This window comes from Trichinella spiralis (genome assembly GCF_000181795.1).
Source record: "Trichinella spiralis strain ISS 195 chromosome Unknown Scfld4, whole genome shotgun sequence".
NCBI lineage: Eukaryota > Metazoa > Nematoda > Enoplea > Trichinellida > Trichinellidae > Trichinella > Trichinella spiralis.
In genome coordinates this window covers 8,373,950-8,387,857 of record NW_003526943.1, presented here as the reverse complement: position 1 = coordinate 8,387,857, position 13,908 = coordinate 8,373,950, and the positions used below count along the sequence as shown (strand labels likewise).

At 32.4% G+C, this 13,908-nt stretch overlaps 3 protein-coding genes across 3 annotated transcripts; all 3 read left to right on the top strand.

Moving 5' to 3' along the window:
• The first annotated feature begins 2,467 nt into the window (after nt 1-2,467).
• On the top strand, nt 2,468-5,287 carry Tsp_02053 (putative chromo' (CHRromatin Organization MOdifier) domain protein). Its single transcript, XM_003377813.1, has 8 exons — nt 2,468-2,497; nt 2,583-2,675; nt 2,795-2,878; nt 2,947-3,147; nt 3,241-3,396; nt 3,662-3,691; nt 4,335-4,871; nt 5,039-5,287. The coding sequence occupies exons 1-8, from the start codon at nt 2,468-2,470 to the stop codon at nt 5,285-5,287; spliced, it is 1,380 nt and encodes a 459-aa protein (XP_003377861.1).
• Nucleotides 5,288-5,542: 255 nt separating this feature from the next.
• Tsp_02054 (putative chromo' (CHRromatin Organization MOdifier) domain protein) lies at nt 5,543-11,322 on the top strand. Its single transcript, XM_003377812.1, has 14 exons — nt 5,543-6,727; nt 7,168-7,194; nt 7,389-7,526; nt 7,991-8,173; nt 8,233-8,403; nt 8,605-8,727; nt 8,801-9,020; nt 9,279-9,353; nt 9,642-9,745; nt 10,472-10,558; nt 10,626-10,677; nt 10,742-10,919; nt 11,008-11,211; nt 11,268-11,322. The coding sequence occupies exons 1-14, from the start codon at nt 5,543-5,545 to the stop codon at nt 11,320-11,322; spliced, it is 2,802 nt and encodes a 933-aa protein (XP_003377860.1).
• Nucleotides 11,323-12,397: 1,075 nt separating this feature from the next.
• Tsp_02055 (x-box-binding protein 1) lies at nt 12,398-13,855 on the top strand. The gene is made up of 5 exons (XM_003377811.1): nt 12,398-12,576; nt 12,648-12,835; nt 12,908-13,119; nt 13,179-13,615; nt 13,771-13,855. Exons 1-5 carry the CDS (start codon nt 12,398-12,400, stop codon nt 13,853-13,855), a joined length of 1,101 nt encoding a protein of 366 aa, XP_003377859.1.
• Nucleotides 13,856-13,908: the final 53 nt, after the last annotated feature.

The window sequence follows — 13,908 nt, the reverse complement described above, 5'->3', positions numbered from 1 at the left end:
TTGTTGTTTGTTCAAATTTCGACACTTTCTTGTCAATTGCTGGTTATATTCTAATCTAAATCGTTTCCTCAAGTGCATTTCAACTTGTTCTTTGTTCAATTCAATTTCAGCTTCAATTTGTTCAACACATCTTTGCTAGCTGGTTTGCTTGTTGAAAAGCTGAAAAAAAAACATTCTTCTTCCTCTACTACTTCTTTCAACATTATAATTCTTCGTATATTTTAAGCCTATTTTTCTACACTTTAAATAATTTCCTTCTTTACATACAGTACTCTCTGTCCGTACAATTGTTCTCCAACGCGTTCGTTGTTCATATCGATATATGTATATACAGAGCTTGGAAATTATTTCAGAAATGGAAAGCGGTGGTTTTACAAAAGAATGGAGCACTGAACCGAAGACTATTATCACTGGACAACCGCCGGATGAGGTAATTTTCTCATTTCTAATTTGGTTTTATTTGAAAATTGCATATGATCGAGATCACATTTTATCGGATACTTTATTCACCACTTTTTCTACCTTGTCTGTAATAAGAAAACAAATCGATCAAAAGTTCACATTTGAAAATTTTTTTGATATTATTTAATACAAATTGAAATTCAATTCACACTAAAGTTCACCTCTGTTCAATTACACTTATTATCATAACTATTAACCTCGTGTTCTCTTCACATATTAAACTAAATTTGCAGAATTCGACAATGTTAACAGGTCGTGTTTTGCACATTTGTACTCGAGTTTCTACTGTCGAAATGGAACAATATATTTATCAAAGAAAATTATCATTTCCAAAAATTTATGTAAAAAATTTTTATAATAGAAAAAAACAATTAAAAAAATTTTTTTCGATTTTTTTACAGTCATGCAATAAAATTTAGATGTACTGTTAATGAAGAGGCAATCAAGTTCGACGAATCTAGTTTACAGATGTGTTGAATTGATGGTTGACTTTTGTATGATAATTTTAAAAATTTTCTCATCTTCTTACTGATATTCTATTTGAAAATTCACCTGGTAATCTTTCTGTTAACTTTTCAAGTATTATTTCATTTTTTCTATTTACAATCGCGCAGTTCATAAATTTGATTATTATCTTTTCACTTTACTGACTACGTGGTTGATTTGATTTGTCTCTTTTATTTACTAGTTTTTTTAATGTTTTATGAAAAAAAATAATTTTTGTAATATTAATTAATTAATTAATATTTTTTGAAAAAATTATCAATATTTATGTTGTTGGAAATATTTGTTTTTGTTGTATTGTTGCGTAAAAATACAAACTCGGTACAATTTTTATATACTTCAGATCTTACCAAAATGCTAAGTAAATTTTTTGTTTGGTAAAAGGAAATTGATTTTGTTTAAAAAAAACAAAAAGTGCAATATAGAACACTTTATTTGTGGAATTAAAATTTAATTGTAAGAATAAAAACTTCTTTGGCTAAATTGAGTAGTTTAAACAGAAAACTTGTTTACACTTATTCAACTTGAAATGGGTTTTCGAATTCAAGTTCGAACGCTTCAAAAAGTGGTTAACTTGTCCAACCGTTAATTTTTATTACAGCCCAATTCGAAACTGCAAAACTGAATCATCGGCTTAATTATTAATATTATTCTACCGTGAGAAAGCGATTTATTTGTAATTTTTTTTGTTTTTTCATCAAAGCACATACTGTGTGACAAAGTTTCGTAGCATCTAAAAGCGCATACCACTTTTTCTGTTCCACTTACCTAGAATAAAAGCGGACATTTTCAAATGTTAAGCAGTTTGAAATTGCCTACTTGACTGCTTTTCAGAAAATTAAAGTAGTGCAGCTTTTAGAAATTGGCCGCGAATGCATTTTTCAAAGCTTTTCTAATAAATAAAACGGACCACAGTTTGAAATTTGTTTTTGAATGAAAATTAAGTACCAATCAATTTTGCATATAATGGTAAATAAGAAAATTAATTTAATTTTTACATTTTATTGCGTGCGATTGTTGTAGTTCAGGTGCAAAGATGAATTTGGCTTTTTGAATATTTTTGCCAATTGTGGGGAGAATTTTTTCATTCTCTGGAGGCCACGCCCAAAGAGCATGGACGTCCGGATTGAACGGCATAACTGAAAAGAAATGAACAATGGCGGGTTCAAGGATAAAGTAAAATGCAACTAATGAAAGTGCCATAATTTCTTTCAACGCGCATTGTCGTCAAACTTCCACTTTTATTTATCGAATGTCTCATCGCTGCATAATTGATTTTCAAAATGAATTTCACCTTAAAAAACAGCATTCGCGATATCAATTATTCATACATAAGCAACACTGTTTAGCACGTTCTATTTATGACCAAGCGTTGAGACATAATTGTGTGTATATTTTTTTTAATTTACACGTTTAAATTTGTAATTTAATTTTGTTTATAATATATTGTGAAAACTTATCTACAGTAATTTGAAACAGAATACAAGTAAAGTGTTATTTGATGAAAGTTGTTTCACAAGCATGTTACAAGGTATGCGTAGAATGAGATTAATAATATTTTATTTAAATTGTAATAAGAACTTTCAATTTTTGAATGTTGTTCTTTGTAAAAGCAGAATGCAACAGAAAAGGAAACGACCACGTCTGAAGTGCGGCGCCACGATATGCGGTTCATTACGCCATTTTATAAAACAAAACAAAGCTCAGAGGTATGACTTTTTTTAATTTTATTAGTTTATTATTTTAAAGCCATCAATAAATTGAACTGTTCATTTCATGTTATTAATTTTTTTAAAAATGTTCTTTTACAAAGTTGAATCTACTTCAGAAACCAGGCATTGATTCGGAACTGAAAAGAGAAACAACTATGCAAACGAATTATGACCAGATGGATCGTCCGGCTGATTATAAAGTAATATTTTTGAATAAAAAAATTTTTTTTAATATTTACAAAGTTAAAACAAATAATTTAAATTCAAGGTGGAAAAGCAGGCGGAATATTACAAGCTGAGAATGATTGATCCAAAAGCTGAACCGCCGAAAACAAGCATCACTTCAAGTCAGACGTTGCCAGCTGAATTTTTAAGAAAAAAGAAAAACACCGATTTTCCGTCAAGTCACAGCAAACGTTCATTTGTCAAGCTGAATCCTTTGGAACGTCCGCAACGGCAACGACTTCGGGTACCATTTCACAATGATCAATTTCATAATTGATGATAATTCTATTATTATTATGTTTTCTCACACATTTCACATTTTATTAATTTTTAATAGAGTCTCGAAGTTCGTCCAATTACTCCACACGATTATTTGTCTGAAAGTTTGGAACGTCACAGAGCAATGTCACTTTCACCATTGCGAAGCAAACTTAAAATTAACGAAAAATGTGTCAACGAAGCTTGGGAAAGGCTACCTCGACCAGAGAAAAGGGTAAGTTTCAATTTTGCCTAAATTTTTAATATGCAATTTTTCTTTGAAATTTCTTCTACATTTTAATTCCAATTTTGAAATTTATTCCAAATATACTGAAACATTTTTACTTGGCTGTTATTTTTAATTGATTCGCTTCATTTTATTTATTTATTTTCAAATTAAGCATATTTTAAAATATGCAAACAAAACGTAATTGTGCAATGATGACTGAGATACGGATAGCTGGAGTGACTTTTAAATCATTATTTTTATTTCATTTCAGGGATCACCATTGGACTACAAATTCCAAAGAGTAAGTTGATCAATTCAAAACAAATGTAATATTATTATTTTTATTTTTTATTCATAAAAATGCAAGGTGTAAAAACAACAAATATGAACATTTCATTGTTTCAGTTTTCAGTTTATTGATGTTATTGAAAACAGTACTTAAATCTGATAATCATAAATGAAATTTACAATTCCACTTTCCACTTTAAATATTATAAATATACAGCAGGATGTGTTCTTCTTTCTTTTGTCGCATAATTTTGCCCTGAATTTTCCATTGGAAACTTATTCATTCCCAAAATGAACGATTTCAAGTGGTCGAGACTGTTTAAATAATGGAATATTGAAAATTTTGAAAAGTCGAACGAATAAACTTGCTTGCAGAGGAGAATTTTCAAAATTTAAATGCTATTCATCCAACACTAGCAGCAATTCCATTCTCTCAACTGCTATTCGTTTGTTTATGCGTGATTGTGAAATTTTTTTCAATTCATTACGAAAGTAAGACATTTATTTAATATTATTTATCATTTGTACAATCTTTTCCTTCTCTCTGCAAGCCTATTTTCCAGTAAAGGTAAGGATGAAATTGATTAGCATTAGTAGTTTGAATCTCGCTAGCAGTAACAACGGATTGATCCATGTTGTTATGCGTTGATTTTAAGGTATATCATCCTTCTATACCTAAATTTTATTCGTGCGAACAGTTGGTACTTTCGCCAGACGTGTATTCAGAATACAATGCTTATTGTTCACAGTATGGCTCAAATGCGACTCTGCCTTTGTGCAGTGAAGCTTCTCAATTTGAACCTTCGAAATCTAGAGTTCAGTCGAGTTTGTTGAGAAATAATTATTGCGGATCGCAAAGTGAAATTGACCGACAGAGGAAAAAGCTTCCCCACGAAGTGCTCACAGATCTTGTCGGTCGTCATCGCTCATTTTACAAATTGGACGGGTATCAATCGGCGGATGTCGATCGAAACAGATCCCAAGAAGCGGATACTTTGACCTCTTATCCAACAATGCAAAGCACACTGCACGGTGAACCGATATCAGTGAATAATTACCCCTGTTATTCTTCTGGTCATGTGATCGGATCGGCTATGCCTTGGAGGAGACGAGATGGAGTGGCATTTTCAAGAATTGATTCGCCCTTGTTGTACAACAGTTACCGTCAACGATTGCCTTCTGTTTGTGAAGAGGTAGTTTTGCTTAATTTGCTTGTTAATATTTCAATTTTTCTGGCTTCCATGATTCAATTGTGATGAGAAAAAAAATTAATTCACCAAATGTGAAGCAAATGACTGATGGATGATTATGCATATGTATATGTGTATGTGTGTGTATGTTGTTGTTGTTGTCGTTGCAGAAAGTGTGGCGCTGTTCAAGTGCAGTACCGTTCAGTGAAAAAGGCGATGCATTTGATCAAGTTAGGCATGAAACGAAAGATTTTGGTCAAGTGTTGTCAGGCTCTCGTTATGCACAATTGCCATTGAAAAACACGAATAATTATCTGTCCAAAAGAGGATATTTGCGCCATGGGAGCGAAACATATTTTGATAACAAGATTTTAGATAAAAGTCAAGCAGGGGTAAGAGTGCATGTCAGTTGGCGATGATTTCAACAATTTTCTCTTTCCAACAACATTTTCCCTTTCTCCATTTCAATTTACTTCTTTGTGTTGGGTATTTTCCTGGTTGCTTTGTTGTTGTTGTTGTTGTTTTTGGCAGTGGAATGCGAATAAGCTTGCCCTTGTTTCAAGCATGAATAATTGTGCTTAATTATTTTACGTGTGCGTGTGTGTGTGTGTGTGTGTGTTTTTGTGTGTTTGTGCATATTTCTGTGTCAACAGCTTGGAAATCAGCTTGGAAATATGCACTTGAAATTTCAGGAAACATCTGGCGCATCAACTTGCACAGAACTAGATGAGAACTTGCCTGAACAAACGGGTTCTGATGCAAAGCGCTTTTGGTACAGTAAACCATTTCACCGTGCTCATTCAGACAAATGTAGTGATGATCAATTTCATTTGGTGCATACCGATGGTGGTCGATATGGTAAAACTTGTACCGTCGACGCTGCTATACAATGTGAGCCGGTGAAATTGGTGAACCGGGCTTTGCAAACGCCCACTCTGGATGAATTTTTCTCCTCTTCTCATTGCATTGCAAATGAAAACCAGCATATCGATCAACAGCAGCACAACCAATGCCAGCGACTACCTTTGCTTTCAGATGAACAGAAAATCAGTAAAGAGAAAGCAGCTTTTTTGTTCAATAATGGACAAAGGGATAATTTATCAAATTTAAATGAGAATGAAAATGCTCAATGGCAACGAATTTCCGCTAAAAGTGAGCATCCTGAGGATTTGATAAGTGAAAATATTGCTTTCGGTAAAGACAATTGTCCGAATAATTTGAGCACTGGGATGGAAAGTTTCAGAGAACAATCACCGTCTGTAAGTGAACTTTTCCGAAGGCGAAAACCGTGGAAACCGCCTGTTGAAGAGCCTTACAAATTTCCACAGCCCAGGGAACAGTTCAAGTGTTACGATATTGTTGACGACAAGGAATATTTTTGGAAACCTGAGATTGTCGAGCCTGTATTTAAGAGGGAGACGAAAAATTTCACCCCTCCACCTTCACCGGATGTGACAAAATTTCCGCACGACCAATCGCAGTGTTCGAGAAAAAGTTCCAAAGTGATCAGTTCAGATCGACCACCTTTGAAGTGTTTTCAAAGTAGCTTTTTGAATTGCAATGAGCAGAAATCATTTCTCGAAGCAAGGCTTTCTGCTTTATCTTTAGCCGATGAGAAACAGATCTATGCTAGGAAAAACAACAGGACATCTGAGATCAATCTGTCTCAGTTGCACGGTAATGAGAAATTGACGACTTGCGATTTGATGAAATCTCCCAGGTTTGCTGCATTCGGGATGAAGGATCATTTGAACGACAGATTTGAGAGGCGATGCGTCACGCCACTTTCAATCGTAACGCCACATAATCTTCAACACAACGTGCAACAGAAAAGTTATATAACCAGAACAGAATCACGGGTATGTTGGAAAATTAATAACAGCTATTCAACTGTTCCCAAAATTCTCTCCCAGCTTGAAACACTTAGAACAAAGCATTGTTTGGGATTTTTTGTTTCAATTTTATTTTTGGAATGGAAATTTCTGCTTTCCTTTTGTTATTTCTCCTCATACTATTTCCCTTCTTCTTCTTCTTTTTCTTGGTTTTTTTTAACTACTGAAAATATATCATTATTCAAGCATTTACAATCAATCGATTAATTTCTACAGTCACAACTTTAAAACAACATGAAATTTAATATATTATTATTTTCATTAATGCTATATCATATTTTAATGTTTATCGAGACATTTAAATTTTTATTTATGAAATTATACAATGATATATGAATTTAATCTTTTTGAAAAAGAAATATTTTTTCAATTCAATATTTCAGTGAATGTTTCATTTTTTATTTTAGTCTTTACCGAAGCCGAGACAACATCAGGTAAAAAACAAAATTCCCACTTCTGTCTGCATGATACAATCAGTAGTCCGATGTAGCTGTAGTAATTTTATGTTTTGTTTATTTTTTTATTTACTTGAAATTTTTTTAAAAAATATTTTTCAATTATTGAGCACAGCGTTAAATAAATAAATAAATGTATGTATACAGCAAAAAAAACAATTAAAATAAATTAGGAAGCACAAGATTTGTCTGAAATGGCTCAGATAAGGGAAAAATTGCTCGAACGTGCAAGAAACAGATCAACTGTCAATGTCAATGAAGTGAGCAAAGTGGAAGCTGAATTATTGCCCATTCCACCTTTGCTAACCAAGGTCAGTTTATTTTCAAAAATAGCAAAACAGAAAATATATTATTATTGTTATTATTAATTTTCCTAATTAATTCAGAGTTGAGATTGTTTCAGCTCATAAAATATAACGTCAGTAGTGTTACTCATTTAACAGATATTGTTTGCTAGGAACAAGTGTTTCAAATGAAGTTGTTTTGATATATTTCTCAAATAATATAATAGATTATTTTAAGAACAATAATTTTTTTAATAATTTAATTGAAATCACATCTGAATAGTGGATAGAATAGCACAAAATTGATTACGTTCTGTTTTTCATCAATTTCATTTCAGTTTACTTTTTTCTTTTATTTTCTAGTGTGCGCAATTGTCGAATTATTTGTATACAATAGCTTGTTTAGCTGATTAGAATAGAATTTTGTTTTCTGTTGTTTTTGATGATAAATGAATTGAAAAATGTGAAAAATTTCACATTGCACTTTACAGAGTCAATCACAAGTGAATTTGTCGTCGTGGGAATTCAAAAACAGCTTCAGCCCTCGGTCAATTGTCAGTGTGAATGGACACATGCAAAATCCAGGCTTGTTGCGCATTCGAACAGACTTGAGTCCAGCACTGCCCAAATCCCTTCCTCGATCCAACGTCTCAGTTCAGACTGTTGATCAGACTGTAAGCAGTAACTTTATAAATTCGAAAAATGAACAAAATTATTCATTTTTCATTTATAGAACACGTCGCAAATGTTGCCATTGCAAGCGGTGCTTGTTCCAATCGACGCTTCTGCATTGACCAGAGAATGGACCAGAGAATACCGTACCACGCATGAGATTGACGGAAAATTATCTTCTGGAGATACTGAAGAAACTGAAAGTCGACACAGTACTTTGATCAAAATAAAAGTAAATATATTTTTTTGAAAATAATTTTATCAACTGATCTTTGTAATTTTTAATAATTAATAATGGGATGATTTTTTTGAAAATGAAAATCAAGTAGCGTACTTGTAAAATGTTTTATTCTGCAAAATTGCATAATGCCTGTGGTCAAATTAGAATTCTTTTTTCTTGTATATTTCTATATCAAATTGTCGATTTATTAAGGATGAAAAGGCAAAAAAACCCAAATCAATAATGAAGCAACAACAGAAACGACAAGAAACGCGAAAACACGAAAGCAAATGGGAAAAAGAGACGGAAAATGAACAAAACCGAGTGATCAAGGAGGTGAATTTATAAATCACTTTATCGTATGAAAAAATTAATTTTAATTTTAATTTTTTTATTTCATTTTATGCAGAGCCCACAAGTGACTGAGACGATTGAAAAGATCGAAGAGACAATGACCACAGAGGAAATTGAACGCCGAGTTCGTGGCCGAAGTAGAAAAGAAAAGCGAGACAGACACAGACGGAAAGGTGAGCACAGTCACCATCGAGAAATAGATAAATATGGAAACAGTATAAATTGGCACTCCCGTCACGGTGTTGCCGACGACCCGCCGTGGACTGTGCCTTTCGGTAAGACTGGCCGCTTCATTGGAGGGAAAAATTCTGCTTCAAAAATATTCATATTTTTTAAAAATTATCTTCAACTCTTCTTCTACAGTATGTCTTCTTTTTCAACTCTATTCGTCAAAGCCAGTGCATATGGTTGACTTTGTTTTTCATCTTCTGCTTGTATCTCTTAAGGATAGGAAAAAGAATAGGAAGGAAAATTGGATGCTAAAGCATAAGTATATATATATATATATATATATATATATATATATGATGGAGAAAAAGCTGCAACTTTAGCAAAATTGCCTTTACAAACAAATAATGACAAACGCAAATATCATCAAATTTACACGAGTATTTAAATAATTGTCAAATGCACTATTTACAATGTATTGATTTGTATTTTCAAATTTTATAATATATTACTTCAGTGACTGTTTAAGTTGTTCACCAATTTAGAACCTGTGCATCTCATTATTGACATGATTGTTTTTCTGTTTCCAAATCAAAGGTGTTAGTGTGCACTTTTTCGTGCAAGTTTATTTCGTTCAAAATTCATATTTAGCAAAATCGATTATTAGTATTATTTAAATTTCTTAACGAAAAAATTTTTAAATTGAAATAATGCCATCTTGTTTGAAGGAATGTCGCCAGATTCGCCATGGAGAAACAGACCAATGATATCCGGTACTACTGAACAACGTTATTATTCTTCACAGCCTCAAGTGAAGGAAAGCTATCATCGTGTATGATACTTTGCACTTTCAGTGTGATTTTTTATTCATAACAAAATGTATTATTATTTTCAAAAATAAACTGTTTAAATAGAAATAAGCTTATTTGATTTAATAACTGCTTCAAGCTTTCTTGTCGTCGTTTTTGAGTGAAATAAACTTATAATTCTGGACATCATTCTAAAACATACTAAAACATTCTTCAAGAATACAATTATTAATTTATACATATTGTATAATGCTTGCAAATTTTAATTTGTTACACCTAGAAAAGATTTGTTTCTTTAATTTTAATTTTAATTTTAATTTCTAGCTTTGTAATAATATAAATTGCTGTTTGTTAAAGTCGTATTATATAATTTACTTCTGCAATAGTTGTGCTACAAATAAAGCATTAATTGCAAGGAAAGATTTGATTGAAATTATTTTATTCTAAATTTATATTCTTTATTTTAAATTTTAAATATTTTTTTAAACTTTAAGAAAGTGCAGTGATGGATATTAAATGTACTATTTCCTTTCATAATTCCATCAAAACTTATTATTAATTGAATGTGACATTAATGAATTAAAGCCCATTCTTGTAATGTGATAATTTCATGATTTTGGGAAAAAAGATTTTTTTATTTATAAACTTATTTTTCTGAAATGATATATTAAAGATTTTTTTAAACATACTACAATATTATTGTAAATATGCTGTTTTTTTAACAGAAAATGATAATCTTTGATTTTCAGGAAGTAAAATCAAAGCGAGTGAATGATACTTCCTTAAATGGCTCAAATTATTACAATGCTCCTGACAGCCGCCGTGACCATTTTTGGGTAAAAGTTTTGCGTCAATTACTAGTGTATATATCATTATGAATTGAATATTTTTATTCTACTTAAGGATGGCGATTATAGAAGAAACGACAGTCATTTTCATAAAAGCCATTCAAGCCGTATGATAATAATATAGCATTTTTATTCAGTTGGAACAACATAATTTTATAATATTATTAACAGGCAATGTATTTCACAATGAATTTGCCGACAGTTTTGATAATCCATACCCAATAGTTGAATTTCCACCAACGCTGCCACGTGAAGATTATGACAGTCGAGAACATCACGTGCCAAAAACCCGCTCATTGTCTGATTGGAGAGAAGATTCACGCGCTTCTGATATGTCAAGGTTTCGAAGGTATAAAATAAAGTGTTTTTTCTTTTGTAATAGCTTTTTTTTAATTCATTTTATAATATGGCACCAATTTTTGACATATTGCCTTTAGATGGGATAATGAAATGAGTGGTCTTGAAAGAGAATTTCACCAGTCATTGTTGATGCCTGTATCACCAGGCCAGAATTTAAGAGAATGCCAATATACAGAACAAGCAATTCCCGGTGGCCATGAGTCTTTTAGACGTGAAGTGACGTCCCATTCTGGGATCCGCCCAAGGTCGCACAGAAACGACGGTCAAACTACACATTTCAGGTGATGAATTCATTGAAAATATTTCCTTTTATTTTATGAAAACTTTGACATTGTAGTGAATCGAAACAAGAAGTCCATTACAAGAAAGAACATACTGCTGATCATTTTTGACCAAGAAGAGTATAATTAGCGGAAATTAGAGCTTAAAATACTGTAGAATGCAGTTTTTATCAGTTTGAAGAAAATTTATAATGTGAACTTTTTTCTGAATATCTATCCTGTTGATGCAAAGTCAACATTGCTTGTCATTGGCATTGTGGATAACTAACTCTATTGAGCAATTACATTTTCATAATTTGACGATGAATTTTTATATTGAATTGGATTCATTGTGATTCTAGAATGCTGTAGACTAAAAGAAAAGATAGCCTAAGCTAATGTCATATTCAACACTGCTTCACAGATGTTGACTGCTTTTTTTCAATATCTTTTCGACAATAAATGCAAGTCCGTTCAGTCAGTCATTTCGAATGTTATGTTAAAGTTATATATATTTAACTTAGACAAATAAATTCTGATGAAATGACGACATGCATTCTCTGTTACAATCGCTGTTTACAATGCCTATACGAAGAACAATGTTCCCATTGAATGCAAACGGAAATTTATCATGATGCAATATTGCATCATTTACATGTCATTTATTTTGCGTTGACGTGCCCACTAAACGTTGCCAACATCTTCATATGCTGACCATTAAACACTGATTTATTTAATTTTTTACTTTAATTTCAAAAATTTATTTTTTCAAATTAAAAAAGCTTTACTCCTCGAAATGTTGAAAAATCAGTACACTTTTTCAAGTTAGGATTTTGAAAATGGCATTTATTATTTTGAAATTATCATTTTAAAAATGTATTGTCCCAGAAATTTATTTTGGTTTTTACATTTACACCACAACAATAAGAATATTTGCTTTTTGCTGGGATAAATATCACATAATGCTAGCTTTTTTATTTTAAAAAGTAAAATAAAATATATACAATATGATCGATACAATTAATATTTATTTTACGTAAAAACAAAAACTGATAAATAATTTATACTTATTTATTTTGCAAATTTGTACTTGATTATTTATTCTTACTGTATCACAGTAGCAAATAACATTACGACACGTCGTCTTTAGTGTCGCTGTTGTGTTGGCTGGGTATGTAGTGTTTCATAACTTTCTCTGCGCGCGAAAATGGAAAGCACTCTGTTTCCGAGTGACTTTGTGTTTTTAACGAATCAGCCATATCTGACACTGTATAGTGAAAATGATATGGAAGAACTGAGCAAAATGAATGTTGGCGCCAGTCGGTTGCGGCCGAGAAAGCGAGAATGTTTGAATAATTTAACAGTGGAACAGAAGCTGCAACGAAGGTATTGATAATTGAATTTTGACTTTTACTGTGTACGTTGTATTGTTTTTTTATTGTATGTATAATGGACAGGAAGTTGAAGAATCGCGTTGCTGCGCAGTGTGCACGTGATCGTAAAAAGAAAGCGCTCGCTAATTTGGAAAACAATGCCGCATTGTTGCAGACAGAAAATTTGTATTTGCGTACTAGTTTGAAAGAGCTGGAAATTACGAACAGACAATTGCGTGAAGAAAATGAGCGCTTGCAAGCTTTACTGGCCAGTAAATACGGAAAAGAAAACTTTTAATGAATAGTTGTCTGTGGATTTTTTAATTAAAAAAATTTTTTTACAGGCAAAGGCGAATCATCCTCGTGTGGTGCTGAATACGTTGCGGCAGCCGTTGAATCTGCAGAATTCATTAATGCACCTCTGCCGAAGGCGCAGGTTGCCCGATGTATTTTGATGCTACGGAGTCTGTTTTGCCTGATCCCTACGATGGGACACAGTTTGAAGCCGTCGAATCAATATCTAATCCAGCGACAACATCAGGGGTGCGTTGAGATTGTTTTCAATGACTATAGACTTTTTGACGATTGTAATTTGTTGTGTTTGCCTTTTTTCAGCAAGCTTTGTGTGAAGAAGATGTTTGCTTTTTTGGAGAAAATGATTGCCAAAGAAAATTCCAAGATTCGGTGTCACCATGCAGTCCAGCAGCTGTGGCCACCATAATGCATGACCACTGTTACCTGTCTTCAAGTAGCGCGAAAACAATGCATGCAGCAGCTTTGGACATGTCGAGCGCTTTGTCACCTCTTTCATTCGCGGACTCCAGAGATTTTGCTCTGCTAAATTCACTGGCACCGTCTGACTCTTCTGTCGAACAATCGTCCATTTCGCCTATTTCTTTTGATACGCAGTGTGAATTGGACATGGTGGATTGGACGCAAATTTTTGCTACCGGTCAAGATGATTTTGGCTTAGAAAATAATGATGCAGCTGGAAAAGAGTGGACCGATGATTCATTGAATCTCGATTGTGATGATTTCAGTTTTGATAACATGTTGTTTTGCATTTAAGATTCTTTCTTTTTTTATTTTGAACAACAGTTAATTAAAATGCCGGTAGTTGAAAGCTTGCACATTTACTACTGCTGTTTGCATGTATTGTAAATAATTATAAATAAAAGGTTATTTATTCTCCAAATGTTTTTTCAAGGCTGTTGCAGCAAAATGGGGTGCTTTCACCGGTGAGATCTACAGAATTTTTAGTTTTATTTTCATACTTCCGTAGTTTTGAATGAATAAAGGAAAAAAACGTTATCTTTAATGCGTAGTTGAATGGTTTTTGATGAGC